A 19,102-nucleotide genomic window follows, 5' to 3' on the forward strand; every position below is an offset into this window, starting at 1 on the left:
AGTTGGAGCAGAGTTTACGATCCTTTTCTTACTCTACATTTCTCAGAGGATTTTGTTTAATGCTTATTTTCCCTTTCATTTTTTTCTGCTCTTGATCCACAGCCTGCTCTTAGCTTTGTCTTATACATCCTGGCCGGAGTTGTCGGCTTCATTACACACTATCTCCTGCCTCAGCTCCGCAAACAGCTGCCATGGTTCTGCTTGGCTCACCCCGTGCTCCGTTCAAGAGAGTACAGTCAGTTTGAGGTCCGAGGTGAGTGTGTGTGAAGACTCTTTTATGTTCATTCACATACACAGAAACGTGTATGCCGGTGTTAACATGAGAGGAAAACTTACCCGATGAACAGCTTAAATATTTAAGGAAAAAGCTGCAAAACGTTAAGATATCTTACACCAGCAGCAAACTGTCATTTTCATACAGGTAAACATCTTTATATTTTGAAAATCACTGATAGTCCATATCAACACAACAACTTTATTTTACCTTAAGGCAACATGCAAACATGAAGGTACAGCCTCCCTCCAGCAGTACATCTTCCTTCTAGGCATCATGTCATCTTGAGCAGTTTAATTTCCCATTTTTGGCAACAGCTAGGGATGTAAAAGATATTTATCTTTAAATCTCTAACTAATTTTTAGCCATATTCATTTTACAACTGGGGTTAAAATGAGGGGAAAGGTTACAGTTTGGACTGTATGGATTTCTTCGATGATTGTGTAAGAAGTTTTTGCTTCCTTTTTTGCCCCAGATGCCGCTCAGTTGATGTGGTTCGAGAAGTTGTATGCATGGCTTCAGTGCGTGGAGAAATATTTCATCTACCCGGCCGTGGTGCTCAACTCCCTCACGACAGAAGCTCGAACTGTGGGCCAGAACCATAAAGAGCTGGATATCTAGTAAGGATCCCCTCATACTGTCTCCAAACTATCTCATCCATAAATTCTGCTGTTCTACGGCTCCTCAGGGAAATGGGCTTTTGGCTGTGTGCATAGGTACCATAGAATATAGAATTTATAAACATACTCGGCCACCCCCCGGTGTGTTTCCTTCTGCCGGTTGGACACGCAACAGTCGTTTCCTTTTTTCCTTTTGTAAACTTTAGACCAGCCAGTCTCCGTAGTAGTCGATGTAGAGAAGAAGACTTTTTCAATAAACTGCATTATTATGTGTCACTGATTTCCTTTCCATCTCTTCTCATCCAGCAGCCGAGCCCTCTTCATCTCAGTAGCCGGCATGAAGTTGCTGCGTTCGTCCTTCTGCGCCCCGTCGCAGCAGTACGTCACACTGTGCTTCACTACGCTCTTTTTCCACTTTGACTATCCACACTTCTCAGAGACCTTCCTGATTGACTACTACTTCATGTCCATTCTCTTCAGCAAGGTAAGGAATCGTAGAATTTTGATATGCAAACGATATGAATGAATTCAATTTTTTTCTTATCTAGAAGCTAGATTTTGTGCACTGAACAGCTTATTGTGAAAAGGTAACTTTAAACCAAAGAAGGCAGCTTCTCAGCCTTTTGTAAAGACCACACTCATCACTGATGTTTGTTGGTTGTGGTCGGACGTGTGCTCTGTAGCACCTGTAACCACACCCAACAGTGATGTCACAGGGTCTTAGAGTACACCTTTACATCATTGTAGCATGATAAATTAAACCACTGGAGGCCAGCGCAGATCAGATATTCAAGGGGGTTTAACTTGTTGTTTAATCTCTGTATTATCAACAGTTGAGTTTCTGTGCAGTTGTTAAAATCCAGCTGACAATGTATTTGTGTCCTTTGAATTTTCAGATGTGGGACCTGCTGTACAAGCTGCGCTTTGTGTTGACATACATCGCCCCCTGGCAGATTACCTGGGGCTCAGCCTTCCACGCATTCGCTCAACCCTTTGCTGTGCCCCGTATCCTTCAGTTTAATTCAATTCACGTCAATAATAATGATATATATATAAGATAAAGTATCAGCATGCATGCACGCACAATTGGTGTAGAGTAAAAAGTAACCAAAACATGAAAACAAATAATCACTGCAGGGCTCTAATATCCACTGTTAGTGACACTGCACAACACCATCATATGTGCAGGTTAAAACAATCAAATGATCAGACATGTGAGCAGAGTCCAGCTCTACACAGAGAATATAAAATTTGTCACAAAAGAAGGGCCATTTCCTGTATTTGCGCTCAGTGGACATGGTGTTTAGAGTGTAGATCCAGAATAATTCACACGGCAAGCAATAATGAAATGTTCATTTACAACAGGCTTGTATTTATTTTTTTGTTGATATCCTTAACTCATGTTACTTCAGACTCTGCTGTGCTTTTCGTCCAGGCCATCTTTTCTGCCATTTTCTCCACCCCTCTGAATCCTGTCCTAGGCAGTGCTGTGTTTGTCACCTCGTACACCAGACCTGTAAAATTCTGGGAGCGAGACTACAAGTATGTGTTTGTCCTAAAAGTGAAATCACATTTCTTTGATTATAATTTTCAACGTCCTAACATAAATTGTATGTCATGTTTGCAGCACCAAGCGTGTCGATCATTCCAACACCAGACTTGCCACTCAGTTAGACCGCAACCCAGGTATGCTATAACACTCTCCCGCTTTCTAATTACCTCGATCTGACATGAATTTATATTTGCTCTGTAGCTATGAGGATGGTCTTTTCTATTGTTACAGGCGCTGATGACAACAATCTAAACTCGATCTTCTATGAGCACCTGACGCGCTCACTGCAGCACAGCCTGTGTGGAGACCTGCTGCTCGGCCGTTGGGGCAACTACACCACAGGCGACTGCTTCATCCTCGCCTCGGACTACCTCAACGCCCTGGTGCACATCATTGAAATCGGCAACGGCCTGGTCACCTTCCAGCTGAGGGGTCTCGAGTTCAGAGGTCAGCAGCAGGGGGGTGATGGAGGCTGTCTGTGTTTATAGCTTGTTTATCTGCAAGTGTTCTCACAGAATATCATTATATTTTAGTGATCAGGCTGCAGCTGACATCTTTGTATTTTTAATGGTACTGCTCGTCTGTACCCATGTTTGTTCATTCTTATTTGATTTTACTTTTTGTGCCAGTTCTTAGGGTATATTTTTATTCCTCTGAATTAAAGATCAGTTTCATGGCTGCAGATTTATTTTAAGCTTGTTCGGGACTATTAAAAAGATGGGGTGTTGTGCATCACTGTCTTAAGAGGTTGTCTCCTACCAATAAAAGAAGCTCTTTATGATCTAAATTTATAAAAATCTTAAAATTAATTTTATGCACACCCACAGAGGACGTTTATTCTTGTCGTCTTTTTATTTAGTCCTGTTAGCTGTTTTTGATTCATGTTAAATTTGAATTTACATTAGGAAACTTCACACTTTGCTCTAATTCAACTCTGTCCAGGTACCTACTGTCAGCAGAGAGAGGTGGAGGCCATCACAGAAGGGGTGGAGGAGGACGAAGGCTGCTGCTGCTGCGAGCCTGGTCACCTCCCCCACATGCTGTCATTTAACGCTGCCTTTGGACAGCGCTGGCTGGCCTGGGAGGTGGCTGCCACCAAGTATGTGCTAGAAGGCTACAGCATCAGTGACAACAATGCAGCCTCCATGTTGCAAGTGTTCGATCTCCGCAAGATCCTCATCACGTATTATGTGAAGGTAAGCCGAAGTCTCAAGATTGTAGTCTTTAAACTGATGCTTCTTTATGTCTGACTTTTGGTCTCGATTGACGAATAATCTGGATCACGTTTGTTCCCTCGAACAGAGCATCATCTACTATGTAAGTAGATCCTCAAAGCTGGAGGAGTGGCTGATAAATGAGACCATTCAGGAGGCTCTGCGGCCTTGTCTCGGGCCAAACTACGTAGACAGCGATCCTACTTTCAACCTGAACATCGACGAGGACTACGACCACAGGGCCTCTGGCATCACCCCCTCCTCTTTCTGCTTGATTTACCTGGACTGGATTCAGTACTGTAACAGCAGGCGTCAAACGGTTAGACTCTTCAACACTTACATTGAATCAGGGTGGTTTTTGTTCTCTATTTTTTCTATGGTGGATATCTATCCTTGGCTGAGCTGTTGCCAAATGTCCCCTGACCTCATTTGTTCAAAAATACGATTAAAAAATCACACACAGTATAACGCTGCAAATGAAGAAATTAGTTAAAAGGTAATGGGACTGAAATGCAAGAAAGGCGATTTAGAGAAAAAATGAAGGGAGCGTTAATGGAGTTCAGCATTTCTCTACATCTGGTGATGAGGGCAGAAACTGCTTGTTTAGATATGAGATATGTTGCCCCTTTCAGCCCTTCTGGATAATTAAGATACCAGTAGACAGTCCATTTTTCTAAGTAGTTTGTGGGTGTTTTTTTGTCTTCAGTACATCAAAAAAAATAAGAGAAAAGTAACAAAAGATCTAATCTTTTAACTTTCAGAAATCAGAATCAATATTTAAACCCTCATCCTGGTCCAACCAGTCTATTTGTAAAACAATAAAATGTACAAAATGTAATTTATCTAAACTTCTGTATTGTGTTGTAGCCTGTGACCTGTGAAAGAGATTCTCCTCTTGTCAACCTCTGTTTCGGGTTGTGCATCCTGGGAAGAAGAGCTCTGGGCACAGCCTCCCACAGCATGTCTGCAAGGTAAGAGCACCAGGCCATACCACCATGTCTCCCACACATCACTACCCTTACACGTATTTGCTATATCCAAGTGATTTTTGTTTTTCTATTTCACAGCTTGGAACCGTTTCTTTATGGCCTGCATGCACTCTTCAAGGGAGACTTTCGTATCACATCCCCCAGGGATGAATGGGTGTTTGCAGATATGGACCTGCTGAATCGTGTAGTGGCCCCAGGAGTGCGGATGTCACTGAAATTACATCAGGTAGGATTTCTCACAGAAGGAGAACACTAGCCCCCAGGATTGGAATAATGGAGGTTTTTTTTTTTGTCCACTGAACTGAGACCAAACCTTTTAATCTGTTTCCCTCCAGGACCATTTTACATCTCCAGATGAGTACGAGGATCCTATGGTTCTATATGACGCCATCACTGCCAACGAGGAGAAGATGCTGATATCTCACGAGGGCGACCCTGTGTGGCGCAGCGCCATTCTAGCAAACATGCCTTCGCTGCTGGCACTGCGCCACATCATGGATGACGGCAGCGACGAATACAAGATCATCATGCTTAACAAGAGGTTCCTCAGCTTCAGAGTCATCAAGGTCACAGCTCTATAGTTGTTATTCTATAGTTTTATTGGTTATTCAATCTAACTTTTCAATGAAATTCAGTTTATGTTTGTATTGAGCCTGTCCACCTTTGCGCTGCCCTCCACAGGTGAACAGAGAGTGTGTGCGCGGGCTGTGGGCGGGGCAACAGCAGGAGCTGGTTTTCCTGCGGAATCGTAACCCAGAGCGCGGCAGCATTCAAAATGCCAAACAGGCCCTGAGGAATATGATTAACTCATCATGCGACCAGCCCATTGGCTACCCCATCTACGTGTCGCCCCTTACCACCTCTTACGCTGGGGGCCACAACCAGCTCCGGTCTGTGTGGGGAGGACCTGTCAGCCCACACAACATTTACACCTGGCTCATCAGCAGCTGGGACAGGTACGTGATCTGAATTAACGTTTATTGTAGTTTGCGTATTTGCTTAGCTGTGTCTGTATTTGGTAACGCCTTACAGTGTTTAGTCATGCCATACAGCGCTAGGAAGCTTAGATTCTTGTGATTCTATTCATGTAAACCATTTCGAGATAATACCACATCAGCACGGTACAAACAAGCTAACAAACTAGCATGTACAAAGTTCTGCCAACTCACCAATGAAGTGTCTCGTGGTTGCAATAGTACATCAAACTTCACACACACTGTCATGTCATATTCCCACTAAATCCATTCCAGTAACCTATTTACCAAAACACGCTATCCTAATATTAAATGGTGTCAAAATGTCAGAAGATGCTACTTCTCTGTTCTTGTATCTGTAAAAAAAAACAACAACAAAAGATTAATTTCACAGCAGGCACCATTATCCCTCTACACTAGCCGTTTTACAGCTCATCTTTGCAGATATGAGCTTGTACACCCACCCTAGAGCCTACAACAGCCAATGAGTGTTTGTGTGGTCAAGAGACCCACTCTTTCTTCTTTTTTACTCTTTCCTGAGCCACTTTCACACCAGCATCCAGATGACTGATGTCATTTGTAGACAAGGAGATATCAAATCCAGATGTATATAGTTTGTATACGTTTTTTAAAGTCTTAAACTTGGAAAAGTTGATATAGTCTTGTGTGTTGTGCTCTTTGATAGGCTGTTTTTCCACCTAAGCACTTGTTTTTGACTATTTGACATGCACAAAGTTAGTGTTAATAAGGAAATAAATGTCATCTGCAGGCTTGATTTTGTATTTTAAAAATATAGGCAAGATAAATATGTAATTGTTCAAACTCCTGTAGATTTATAAATGAATGTTAGAAGCACTTGCAGAGCTTCTGACAGGTTTGAAAAAAATTCAGCTTATAACCTTGGGCTAGACTGGAATAGGTATTCTCGGGTAATTTTACATACATTTCAGGAATAACAAATGCTTATATATAAATATGATAAATATATTTATTTATGTGTCTCTCTCTGCAGGTTACAGAAGGGCTGTGGCGCTGGCTGTAACAGTGGAGGGAACATTGAGGACTCGGACTGCGGAGGTGGCTCCACCTCCATCTCCACCAACCCAGCTGTTCACACCACCCAGAGTACACCGGCTTCCAGCCTTCCCCAGCCACACATTACCACTGTCCAGCCCTCCATGGGTAAGACGCAACCTATCAGTGACACTTGGGAATCTCTGAGAGGCTTATAGAAGGAATAAATACAATTGTCTTGAATTGATCAACTGTTTTCGTAGAACATTATATTAAAAAAAAATTATTGTAGCTTGCATTACGTTTGTTTGATGAAGTAAAAATGGCTGAATAAAGTGTCTTTTCTTGCATTTCAGGTACAGACAACCCTGTCGGTCCAAACCAGAATTGGCCTCACCACCCCCAACCTCTCCCATTGGCCCTGCTCAGCCAATCAGAGGGCAGGATGGAGGCAGGACTTCTCACGTCCCTCCAGCGTACATCCTCTATCCAGGGGCTCCTGGGCCAGCAGCTGTCCAGCTCCCAGCTCTCCTTCAGCGGCTCTGTGGCTCCTCCTCCTCTTCCAGGACCAGAGCGCTTCTGCCCGGCGAGCCTCCTGGAGAACTCGGGCCACAGATCGGGCCAGCGGGCTGGCCTCGGTCAGGGCGGCGGACTACACTATGAGAGCCACTTTGGCAAGTGGAGTTTTTCGGGCAGAAAGGGCTTTAACGGACCAGCTGCAGTGGAAGGCGAGGGTACAGTACAGACCATACGCACACAGGTGAGAGGGTTTGTTTACTGTTCACTCACATGTAACCTCAGTCAGGGTTAGTGCAGACTAGTTACTCCATGGAACACAAATACTCATTTTGGGGTCAGTATAATCAATCGATATATAATATAATTAATTCCAGTTCAGCTTCAGTTTTAGCCTCTAAATCCCAAAACCTTTCACATATCAACTAACTAATTTCCACCCTTTTTAGTTTTTTGGATTAAGATAAAAAGAGCCTGGCTAATTCACTAAGAGATTCCATGTTGTGTTTGCACCACAAAAAAGCTTCACAGTATTACTCAGTATGGTTATATCACAATATTTCAAGGTATTTGTGCAATAATCTGTGACAGGATGACAACATACTCTCAAAAGAATACTGTTGAGTTGTGGCATTGTTGGCTCCCCTTGTTCTCAAGCAGGTGTTTCTCTGCCTGAGGTGGTGAAATAAGTTGCTTGTATGGCCTCAATTATTTGTATTTTAGTCTTTTTGCAGTTGTAACACATCCCCATGGTTATTTTACATTTGATCTTGTGTAACGATTTCCTTCCACACCACTAAAGTTGTTCCCCTTTTTGGAACCAACCCCTCTAACTTGGAGCAGGTAGCAATGTTACTCAGCCGCGGTATAATGTCATCACGTCAACAAATGACTTTTTAAAAAGAATATTAAGATGCCTCTGCAAACAACATTTTTTTGTTTCTCCGTCTACTGTAATATTCTGACATTTATCAGCATTACAGTGGACTCTGGGAACTTGTGTGGACATTTTATGCTATTGGTGACATTTTAGAGACCAGCTGATTAATCAAGGAAATGAGAAAGTAATTGGTAGATTAATAATAATACATAACAAAGGTTGTAGGGCTAAAACATCTTAATTACCGATTAAAGTCTTGAATACTTTTAATTATAAACAAGTGCTGATGACCTACTCAAACTGTGCACCAGTTTATTTTAGCTGTGACTAAGTGATTTCAACTTTCTTGCAGTTCAGGAACACAAACAGGAAGTGGGCCAGAACTGTACAGTACTTTGTCAGATTATGATCAGAAATTCTCAGTGGTTAGACAAGCCTTCACTATACCTGTGTCATCTACACTTTAGTTGACTTGCTTTTGTTGGGACCCACATATTAGGTCTTATTACAGGCTGTTGCGTGCTGTTTTACATCATTTTGTTTTTTAAAGCAACATTGGAGGGAAGGCTCATTGCCTGGGTGGTCAGCAGATACGTGTTGATGTGTACCCAAACCAGCTTGAATGTTTTCATAGTTGTGAGAAGTTAGTCATGTTTTTCAGAAGTGGTTTTCTGGGATGAACATAAAAAAATAATAAATCTGTGTCATCTTTTACAGCCTGCTCCTCCTGCACCCCTACAAGAGGTCAGTCTGACACAAGATCCTCTAGGAGTTACTCAGACGTTGGATCCGAGCCTGCTAAGCGCAGGGGACCCCCCCACCCCCCGAGAGGAATCCACAGAGCTGCCTTTACTTGAGCACCTGCGCTGAGTCTGCACTGGGAGACCCCGAGTGACATTCTCTGCAGTGAAAGCACACCTGACCGCGGTCGACTCTGGAGCGGGTCCAGCCCGCCCAGACCAGACTCATTCCAGCCTTCGGGACTCATTCCATCAACCCTCTTTTAACAAACTCAGTGGAACTACGACTTCTTCTAATGGCCCACTGCAATACTGGATGGATTTGGTCATATACACACATCAACCCCTCTCCTTCTCAGCCAAAGGAGTTCCACATCTGATAGCATGCGGAGCTAATGCACGTCAGATCATGAAAATTTCAGCCAACCTGTTTATTCCAAAGTCCGCTTTCATGAAGGCCTGGTGAACTCATTCTTAATGTTTTCTTCTGACAAAGGCACTCGGTGTCTCTATGGACAACCTGTAGGTTGGAACAGTAGTGACAGGCCAGAAAGGCCAGTGCAATTATAAGGGATATTTTGCTTGAGGATTGATTATTTTTCTATACTGGAGAATAGAGGATCGCCTCTGACTTTTCTCTCACTTGACATCTGCAGCAGGATTTTTTCGTTTGTTTGGTTTTTATTGTTTGCATAACTGTTTTTTTTAAAGATCTTACAGTATGTTGCTGTATGTGCGGGTGGAGGACGTGGAAACCATGATAAGCCTTGTTCTGTTTCCCCCATGCTCACGGACCTACATCATGTGTCAAACAATATTTAACAGTACATATTGACGAATGTCAGAGCCTCCACTTCTTCTTCATCCCTGCGCATTCAAACATATTCAGCAAGAAAAAGAAAATAATAACACATCCCCACCAAAATTGTCGTCTTTGTCCTCTGGCCTATTTCCCACAGAGGTGCCTGACAACATCAACACTCAACAGTTCTGTCTCGGAGCAAGATTCAGGGAAAAAAAGAAGAAAAAAAAAAAACAACCTCCCCTCCATCCCAGCCAACATGTGGTGCTTTTACTGCTAGTTTACAGTCTGTTTAGGCCTGCACACCAGTCCTGAATCTGACTAGCAACACTGAGATGTGGAATGACTTCAGACAGAGCTGGTTGCCCATGGATCAGGATCAATCTGTGAAAATGACTTGATCACTAACCAACAAACTGGGAGTGTCAGAAAAACTTAGCCTTTTTTTTTCTTTTTTCTTTTTTTTTTGATGAGTGGAATGTCCTTTTTTAAAAATTGTTTTTACTTTACTTGAAGAGTTCCTCAGTGTTTAAGGGGCACTGAGTTTTGTTTTTTCTCGGGATGACCGATCAATGATGCCCCTCTCTGATCAGATCCACTCAGCTCATGACTTTCTCAATAAGCAGGGACCCAGGCTGCTTTGTGTGGGGAGCTCTGTTTTCTTGGCCTGCAGTCCGGCGCCTCCCGTTACTATACTACTGCTTCTGCATCTCCTGCTACTACTAATATACCCACTACTACTGCTGTTTCTACAACAGTTAAATCCAGCGTTTTAGTTGGAAATAAACAAGAGTTAAATAAAATACTGAAAGCAACGGTGGAATATTTATTTGATTAATATTGTCTTACAGATATCTTTAACGGGATTTGTCAATATGGTGTGCTGATGTATCGAATTGGAAATCTGCCTTCTGTCAATTGTAACCCCCCCTCCTCCTCCTCCTCCTCCACCCCACCTCCCTCAACTTGTTTGGTGTCATCACATTTGTATCATCTCACTGATGGCTGTCTTTTTGTGTTAAAGTGTGTAACATAACTGGAAGTATTCCCGGGAAGTCACTTTAAGTTGGTTTCTTTCCCACTCTTGCACTCTTTTTGTTCCACCACTGTGAAACACACTGATTGAGGGTTAATCGTGCAACGTACATACAGAGGGGAAAAAAAAAGAAGAAGCTGGCAGTCCGACCAAATTTGGCCCCCAAATGTTTCCCCCAGGTACAGCAGCTCTGTCCCCCACGTCTGCAGTGGTTGAACGGTTCAGAAATAACCTAATCGTCTAACCAGAAGATTGCCTCGTAGGCTGGTTTTCTCACCAAATTCATCTCTCCGGAGCTCCCTGTTGGAAACTTGAAAGGAGGCCAGCATTCTCAGGGTCTAAAACGGGGGAAGAAATTGACTTCTTCTGCAGGACATTTTGGCCAAAGGGAGAAAACTGAAAGGGGGATTAAAAAAAAAAAAAAAGTGTCACAGTTGTGCAGCAGGTTGAGTACTGGGATCACACTGACATAACAAAAGACGCCCCCCTTTACAGTGTTTTACTCTTTGTGGGTTAAAATGTGCTCTGCATGCTGTTGAAGCCACGTTTGTTAAACACTCTCGACTTTGCCGCGCTATTTCCGGACTTTGCCGTGCTGATTTTTTGCCCTCCCCCCCCCTCCACTTTCAGCTCATGTGAACAACAGACACACCTTACAGAGTTTTTGGTTTCCTTTTTTTAAAATCTTTTTTAGCAGCAGCTGTGAGATTCGTCAGTCTCGGCTGTGAAGAAGCTATGGCGGGCGAGAAATAAAAAGTGCGTCAGTATCCCTCTCGAAACATGTTGATGACTCCCTCGACTCAGGAAAAACAGAGACTTTCGGATCAGTGCTGTTTTCTGTTTTTCTTTTCTCCTCATTCATCTTGTATCCAAAGCAACAGGGAGTAATCTTGTTTTTATTATTTTATGATTTTCATTGCTGGGAGTGAGGAAAGCACAAGTTCACGAACAGACCTGGGTGTCAATAAAAAGGGATTTCTCAATCTCTGAAATTATGTACAGCATGTTTCGTATATAAATATATATTTAAAAAATATAAATCTATTTTATTATTATTGGATTTTTGGGTTCTTTTACATTTAAGACACTATGTTGAGGTTCTAGGGGAGGGACTGTGTTTACCCATCAGAGGTGAGAGCTGAGTGGAGAGAGGCACTCTTCACATTGAAATGTGCAGTTTGGGAAGAATCAATTAATACTTCTTTTGCACAAAATGTATCATACACCATCCCACTTTGTTTATCGTTTATTACTTTTAGTTATTTTTTTTGGGAGAGGGGTCTTTTTATTTAAGAACTTTAAGTCGATGTTCAATGTTCTGTACAGTTTTTTATGTGATTTTTTGTTTTTGTTTTTTTTTTCTTCTCCTATTTAAATTAAAGGTTTTTGTGTCTTTGTTTGCAAATCAACTGCTGTGAGTGATTTCATTTTCCTTTTGCTCTGATTGGTTGCAGGTCCATCCAGTTGCGTGCAGAGGTGTTTGGTGTTCACCAGTTGATCCCTTTCCCCTTTTGGAAATTGAAAAGTGTACTGAGAAGTTTCTCAGTAATGCTAATTTGTAAATTAGTCCTGCAAAACCAGGCTCCCTGACTTGTTATCTTTCCTTAAAATATGTTAAACACCCCACAGTAGTGCTAAGCCGCCGTGTAGCCCTTCATCAAATGATCCAGTAGTAATGTGCTGCTGATCAGCTAAGTTTCTGTTTAATGAGCAATTAACCTTCTTAACCTCTAACTCGGTGCACAGTAATTACCTAAAATATGCTGGAAACTGTTTCATCTCACCTTGTCAGATTTTAATGGTTACAAACAGAGCCTGTTGGCCACATTTGTTTTTCGCTCCTCTCAGAGAGAACAGACCTGACTCTCATTCACTCTGTTTTTTTTTTTTTCTTGACACTGAGCTCTCCAGCCTCGAGCTCTCTCCTCATTTTTCTCTCCAATCTATAGTCGGGTTTCCACCAGCGCCCTTGAAACCTACATGTACCTACACCCTGTTATCGCAGATAACCCTTTCACGTTTCAATCTGCTGGGAAACAACAGAGACGAGACGATTCTTGGTCTTGAGAAGCTGCAGCGTTCATCAAGTGACATAATGTGATGTATACTGTACATTTACTGTCAGATCGACCGCTTACTGCTAAACGTTTCCTCTGCTCCGCTCAAAAGCACCGTCATCTTTTTGCCACAGGCCCCGTCTCCCACTCTCCACGCCATTTTTCCAGCATCGGATCGATTCCCAATAGATATGTAATTACGGATTTGTTTTTACGGCCTTGTTTGGACGTTCTCATTTTTGTGATCAATTGTAGAAATACTGAAGATGTTTTCGGAGTATCTTCTGTTCTAAGACTTGATGAATACAAAGTCGTGGATGAGGTGCTTGGATACAATGTAAAGGCTTTAATAGTGACTTTCTTATTTAAGTAATTTTTTGGCCTTTATGTAGCTTTATTCAGGGCGGGTTTGAGTTTGAGGGCTGTTTAGCTCAGTTGGTAGAGCGGGCTTCCCATGTACAGAGGTTATGTCCTCGCTGCAGCAGTCATGGGTTCGAATCCCGGCTGGGGCTCGGGACTCGGCGCCATGGCTTGGACCTGGGGCCGGGACCTGCTGCTGCAGTAAATACCCACTCTCTTATTGGTCAGCTCACACATGCCTGAGCAAGCACCGCTAACAACAATAGTGCAGCTCTGCTAAATCACTTCTACATTTAGCAGACACTTCTGTCCAAAGCAACTTAGCAATTCATACTCTGATGGTGGTGACCGCCATGCATGGTGCCAACCAGCAGCGTCAGGTATCAGGTGCAGCTTGGGGTTCGACACACAGACATGCAGACTAGGGGAATCGGACCAGCGACCTTCCAATAACAAGACCCTTGGCTCTACCCCTGAGCCACAGCCACGCAGTTCTCACGTGCCAAACTAGCTTCTAAACATAAATTATGCAAATGTATAACAAGGTGACGGAGGGTGATGTCACAAAGTCGTGGGACTTCTGACAAGTTTCAGTGACTTTGAGCTTCTTAACTTTGAAGGCTTTCACCTGCACAAGGACCCATAAAACATTGAAGAAAAGGAAAAAGACAAAAAAAACAAAGTGATCTTTTAAAATCTCAAATAGCACTTTATAAATCGTAGGACTGCAAGAAAAGTAAAGTATGTCATGCGGTACAATTGTAGATGCATCATGTAAAAAAAATCCACACCTGTTGGAAACGCTGCATTTTATTTCAATATTTGTGATGCTGTGCAGCGATGCAGTGGTTTGCAGGGAGCACAGGCCGGGCTGTTAAGATCCATAAACTACATGACAGCAACAGAGTCTCAGGGGTCTTTAGTTTGTCACCGCGGGTTTGGAGCATCTCCGTTTTTTTGAGAAATCAAACAAACGAGCGCTTCATCAGAGACGGAGTGTAGCGTATCTCGTTGTAACACTCCTCTTCCTTCCCCTGCCTCCACCTCCCGTCCTGGCCCGTGCGATGGAGCCATAGCACGAGCACCAGCAGCGCCAGCAGCACCAAGCACATGGACAAGGTGAGCAGCACGCCCTGCAGCATGCCTGAGGAACTTTCCGGCACTGTGGAGAAACCAGAAAACATTCAAACTACCTAGTGGCTGTGCTGAAAAGAGGCAGCGAGGGATTATGGGTGAACAAACAGCCACTCACCGCTGTAGATGGAGAGGTTGACGTAGCAGTTCTCCGTTCCCAGGACGTTGGTGGCGGAGCAGCGATACAGGCCGGACGTCTGAGAGGACACGTTTTCAATCTGGACGGAGCCTGACAGTTCCCCTGAGGGACAGAGGGAGAAGAGAGACCCTGGTGATGTCATAGTGATGTCATCAGGGGAATTCTAAAAAAAACATGGTGGACTCCGCTCCCTCTGTAGATATAAAGGGCTCATTCTAAGGTAACGATTCCAAGATTCTTGTGATTAAACACTAATGAAAAGACAATTATGAGTATTATATTAAAATTCTGCCCGTATATCCTACACACTGGACCTTTAAGTAGCTTAAAGCTTAAATGTTTTATTGTGTTTGCTGAAAATGTCTGGGAGAGGATGAATTCTGCTTGTCGTAGTTGATCATCGAATTATAAACTTCAGCACCTTGTACTTAAATTCAGGTTCACTCGTATAGCATTTTATAACTCTTCCCTGACATGTTTCTCGCTGTCTTTGAGATGTTGAGACTTTGAAAATAAAGAAGAATGACCTCACGCAAGATGATGATTTGGCATAATGGTCAGTTAGGTTTATGTGTGTGTGTGTGTGTGTGTGTGTGTGTGTGTGTGTGTGTGTGTGTGTGTGTCTGCACTGACCCTCCATGTTGATGGGAAGTGCAATTTCCTCTGGATTCAGTTTATCCCAGCGGATCTCTGGCGTGGGGACGCCCTCTGCCACCGAGCAGGACAGAGTGACACTTCCTCCCATATCTATGTCTCCATCCCACTGACACACAGGCAGTGAGGGCGGCGCTGCAACAACAGTCATTAGATACAGCACAGAAGGGCGTACCTCGGTGCAGGCATGAGGTACTTGTACTTCACTTGGGTATTTTCTATGTTCTGCTCTTTCTGATACAATATGTACTTCTGATATTGTGCAGATTGCAAAAGCAGCAGTAAAAAATGTTTTATATATAATTCATTTTATGCATCAGATACAAAAATAAGTCTGATTCTGAAATGTTTTTTAATGCTCATTATATAATTCCATAATCAGCCAGGCTGTTAATCAGTCGGTTCTTGACCTTTGATACTTTAAGACTGATAGTAAACTATGTATATATATAAATATATATTTATTTATATATCAAAGTAAAATTTTAGCTGAACATCTTTACTTTTACAAAAGTATGACTTTTGGGTACTTTCAACAACAGTTGTATTACCAGTGTATCATCAAAGATTAAATGTATTATATTTGTATTTGTGTATGTTTTAGCATGCGTTGTCACATGTATGTGGATTCCATCCATATATTAAAGTGTATTTTTAAGATACAAATTAGATTTTCCAGTATATTTCAATATATAGGGGGGTCCTGAGTACATAATTTCCTGGCAATCCATTTCAGCCAAGATTACCATGATTAGAGCCGTTCTGCTAGCCTCTCTGTTTGTCTGACAGAATTCACACCAGTAGTGGCAGATGTGGTCGGGAACACACTGAATATGACTATCCGACTGCAGGAATAGATGCATCCCTGACTCAGTGTATTAAATGGTGAGTGCTTCAAATACGTGTGAAGTGCTTTGGTAAGACAGCGTGTGACACACTCACCCAGAACATCGAGCTCCAGCTCTCCGATGCCAGGATCTGCCGTCTCTGGTGGGTTGTTGACCATGCAGCGGTAAATACCAGCATCTGATACACGCGTGTCATTCAGGACAATGTCTGCACTCCAGGGGATACCTGCAGCAGGTTTGGGTTGGAATAATGATGTTTCAAATCCAGCCCTCAGTTTGTAAATTCATCCCTTTAAACGTGATATTTGAATTTACCTGAGCACAATTTAATAATAAATGTAGAATTTTATTATTTACAATATCAATGAGTTAACAACACTAACTCAGATGTATTTATTGTTTCCAAAACTGAATAAACAAGCTTTTCTCAGAGGAAAATAACGTCCCCAGAACACTGTTGGAAGCTAGAGAGGTGGCAGGGTCCGCCACATATAAACCAAATATTACGCTACATAATGCACCTTTTTTTTCCAAATTTCTGCAGGTCAGTAGATTGAAGTACATTCTAAACCATGTATATGTCTAGAACAGATTTCCTAAATGCCACTTTAAAATTTTAATAAACTTTATAATCAAGAATCAAGTCCGGCAAGTTTATGGGGAAATTGTCCAGTGGAAAGTTAGACTGAAACTAGTTGGACGTTTCCCGGAAATGTACTAAAGAAATGTCCGGCTACTTATTAACTTCTTGTTGGAAAATTACAGTATGTTATTGTTAAATACAGTAACATTTGATAACTATCTTTTAATGCATTTTGAGGTCATTACTGTGGAAACTTGTGGGGTTCATTTCAAAATGTGCTGCTTGGTAATTACCACCTACCCACCATGAAATGTGTCTGTGAAAATAAGCGTTACCAAAAACCCATTTGCCGGTCTTACCTGTGAACTCCACCCTGCCGACGAGGGCTGGGTCCTCAATCACCTGCCCATGGTCGTACACAATCACCTGGAAGTGAGCGCAGCCGTTTTTAGAAGAAGTTTCAAAACATTGAAATACAGACCGGCCTTCTACCGACACATGTAGTGAAGCCTGAGCTGCAGAATTGATTTGAAAATACAGGAACTTTAAGAGAAACTTCCAATTGTTATCCGCATGGTTGGCACCTGATACATGCCTGAAAATACCCATACTGAAATATAGATATATATGATCAGTTTGTAAGGCTGCAGCTTGTTGAGTGTATGTGTGTGTGTGTGTGTGTGTGTGTGTGTGTTTGTGTTGGGAGTCACACCTGTGTGGGGGTTTCCGGGCTGGAGAGGGGAGCTAGAGTCCAGATGACGTTGAGTCTGGAGAGAGGGCTGGAGGTGAAGAAGGAGCAGGGCAGCACCACAAAATCCCCCTGAACCACCTTCAGGCTGGACTCCCTCATGGTCACCCTGAGTGCAACTGTGTCGACGGATGAGGCGGGGGACAAAAAAAACAACAACTCAGATCTTGTGAAATCCTGCGAGAATCCTTTGAGTTCTGGAGTTATTCCTTAAATATTTTATTCTGCCTTCAACTTGGTTTCCCTGTTGACGTGCAGACTCCACTGCTCCCTCTCCACCTTCATTACTGAAATAATGAACCCCCCCCCCCTCCCTCCTCCTCCTCCTCCTCTCTGTCATCCCCGGGCCTTTTGTGTATGTGTGTGTGTGTGTGTGTGTGTGTGGGAATTCAGCGTGCATATTAGTTGTTAATTACACTTGACAGCTTTGAGGGTCAGCCAAAGCGGTCACAGACTGAGTGGAACAACAGCCCACTTCACTGGGATGTGCTCGTGAAAACACAACGTCAGTCCGAGACATTGTCTCTTTGTAGATCACCAGTTCTCTGAAGCGTCGCCCTTTCAAATTAAAAAGCCCAATACGACAAATGTAGGCTTTTATTTGATACAACTGTAGTGTTTAAAAAACTGTGGATTTTCAGGGTTGCTACTGAATCTTAACTCATAACACACCTACATGATTAAAGCACTTATTTGTGATATGATTTAACATTTCTGGTGGGGGGGGGGGGGGGGGGGGGGGGGGAGTGTTTGAGCTTTAAATAGTTAATAAGGGACACTTTCCAAAAGATCTGCATTGTCACAGTCAAACACATCAAACAGAGCTTTAGAGCTATCTCGTGTCAGTGTGGATTCGACTCTACAATGCAGATTAAAAGTGTCTGTCATTCTTGCGTTCAGGTTCAGAATAACTGAGTGGACAAACGTACAGTTTATGTCCTCTAAAAGAAGCAGCGGGAGGCAGCTTTGAGAGTCCCTAAAAAAAACACTTGAATCTGCAGCAGCTTTGTGCAATAAAATGTCTAACATGTCTCATGTAAAAGACAGAAGACGGAGGACAACTCACCGTTCTCCAGAGCGGTCAAGCACACGCACAGGGTCCAGAGCATCCATCTTCCAGCAGAGCCCATAGCTGAGAGGAAACAGCCCTCTCTTTCTCTCTCTCTCCCCCCCGTGTACGAGCTGGTGGCCAGGAAAAACTAGGCATGCATGATTAATCTATTGAACGACGCAACAAACCCCACCCTCTGTTATCCTCGCTCTCACTTCTCTCACCTCGCACTGTCGGGTAAAAGATAAACTAATGTGACTGCAGATGGATTTTTAATTAAGTATGTATGGAGGGTAAAGCAGGCCAGCTCCTAGTCTAGTAAGTCAGTGTAACGTAAATAAGCGCAGCTGGTCCAGAGGACATGTTACCTATATATGAGAAAGTGATTTTTGTCGCAAAAAAATCCACCAGGCAGGTTTTTCCCGCCAAACAACCAGCAAGCGGAGATACCTACGACTTCCTGTCTGCTAAAAGTAGCCGCTGTAAGCTACTGCTCAAACTGAACCAAGCCTTGTTTGTTGGTTGGTTGGTTGGTTTGTTGGCATGATTACGAAGAAACCGCTGAACGTTTTCCGCAAAAGTTGGTAGTGTGGTAGACGGGTCTCAGCCCAGAATAGACCTCTTTAACTTTAAGTGCAGGATCCGGATCCAGGAATTCTTCCTCACTTTCTTTAACATTGCGAGATAGGGTGCTTTTTGTCATTTTTTGTTCTCAGAATGATTCATGGATCTAGCTGAAGAAATCTGGTATTTTAATTGCATTTTACAGGGTTTGTACGGGTGCTTGAAATCCTTGAAAGTACTTAAATTCCAATGTTGTGTTTTCAAGGTCTGAAAAGTGCTTGGATTTTAGTTTAAGTGCTTGAAAGTGCTTGTCGTTATAACTTTGTGTCTTTCACAAAATTGGGATTAGACTG

The 19,102-nt window shown here is 42.8% G+C and overlaps 2 protein-coding genes across 5 annotated transcripts in view; one reads left to right on the plus strand and one right to left on the minus strand.

Annotated features, from left to right (window-relative positions):
* LOC115594111 (pecanex-like protein 1) overlaps positions 1-12,016 on the plus strand; it is a 29,794-nt gene extending 17,778 nt beyond the window's left edge. For 3 of the 4 annotated variants that reach the window (XM_030437915.1, XM_030437914.1, XM_030437917.1), the window contains exons 21-36: positions 103-253; positions 750-894; positions 1,201-1,378; positions 1,791-1,899; positions 2,307-2,436; positions 2,522-2,580; positions 2,678-2,893; positions 3,389-3,642; positions 3,749-3,979; positions 4,528-4,631; positions 4,728-4,875; positions 4,985-5,215; positions 5,331-5,605; positions 6,636-6,805; positions 6,994-7,397; positions 8,751-12,016. In XM_030437915.1, the coding sequence (XP_030293775.1) occupies positions 103-253; positions 750-894; positions 1,201-1,378; positions 1,791-1,899; positions 2,307-2,436; positions 2,522-2,580; positions 2,678-2,893; positions 3,389-3,642; positions 3,749-3,979; positions 4,528-4,631; positions 4,728-4,875; positions 4,985-5,215; positions 5,331-5,605; positions 6,636-6,805; positions 6,994-7,397; positions 8,751-8,903 (2,958 nt within the window). In that variant the 3' untranslated portion in view covers positions 8,904-12,016. The remainder of the gene's footprint in view (positions 1-102; positions 254-749; positions 895-1,200; positions 1,379-1,790; positions 1,900-2,306; positions 2,437-2,521; positions 2,581-2,677; positions 2,894-3,388; positions 3,643-3,748; positions 3,980-4,527; positions 4,632-4,727; positions 4,876-4,984; positions 5,216-5,330; positions 5,606-6,635; positions 6,806-6,993; positions 7,398-8,750) is intronic. The other variant, XM_030437916.1, reaches the window with a different exon arrangement.
* A 1,804-nt stretch (positions 12,017-13,820) lies between these two features.
* Positions 13,821-18,931, minus strand: LOC115594113 (immunoglobulin superfamily member 11). The gene is made up of 7 exons (XM_030437918.1): positions 18,201-18,931; positions 17,099-17,253; positions 16,746-16,812; positions 15,898-16,029; positions 14,935-15,090; positions 14,281-14,403; positions 13,821-14,190 (listed from the first exon to the last, which is right to left on the minus strand). Exons 1-7 carry the CDS (start codon positions 18,262-18,264, stop codon positions 13,994-13,996), a joined length of 894 nt encoding a protein of 297 aa, XP_030293778.1. The 5' UTR covers positions 18,265-18,931; the 3' UTR covers positions 13,821-13,993.
* Positions 18,932-19,102: the final 171 nt, after the last annotated feature.

This window comes from Sparus aurata, chromosome 13, assembly GCF_900880675.1.
Source record: "Sparus aurata chromosome 13, fSpaAur1.1, whole genome shotgun sequence".
NCBI lineage: Eukaryota > Metazoa > Chordata > Actinopteri > Spariformes > Sparidae > Sparus > Sparus aurata.

Excerpts from the sequence above, each read along its gene's own strand:
- LOC115594113 (XM_030437918.1), bottom strand. The coding sequence starts at position 18,264 with ATGGGCTCTGCTGGAAGATGGATGCTCTGGACCCTGTGCGTGTGCTTG. Across the intron at positions 16,030-16,745 it reads CGGCAGGGTGGAGTTCACAG|GTATCCCCTGGAGTGCAGAC; the intron begins GTAAGACCGGCA and ends AACCTGCTGCAG. Across the intron at positions 14,191-14,280 it reads CAACCTCTCCATCTACAGCG|TGCCGGAAAGTTCCTCAGGC; the intron begins GTGAGTGGCTGT and ends GTTTCTCCACAG.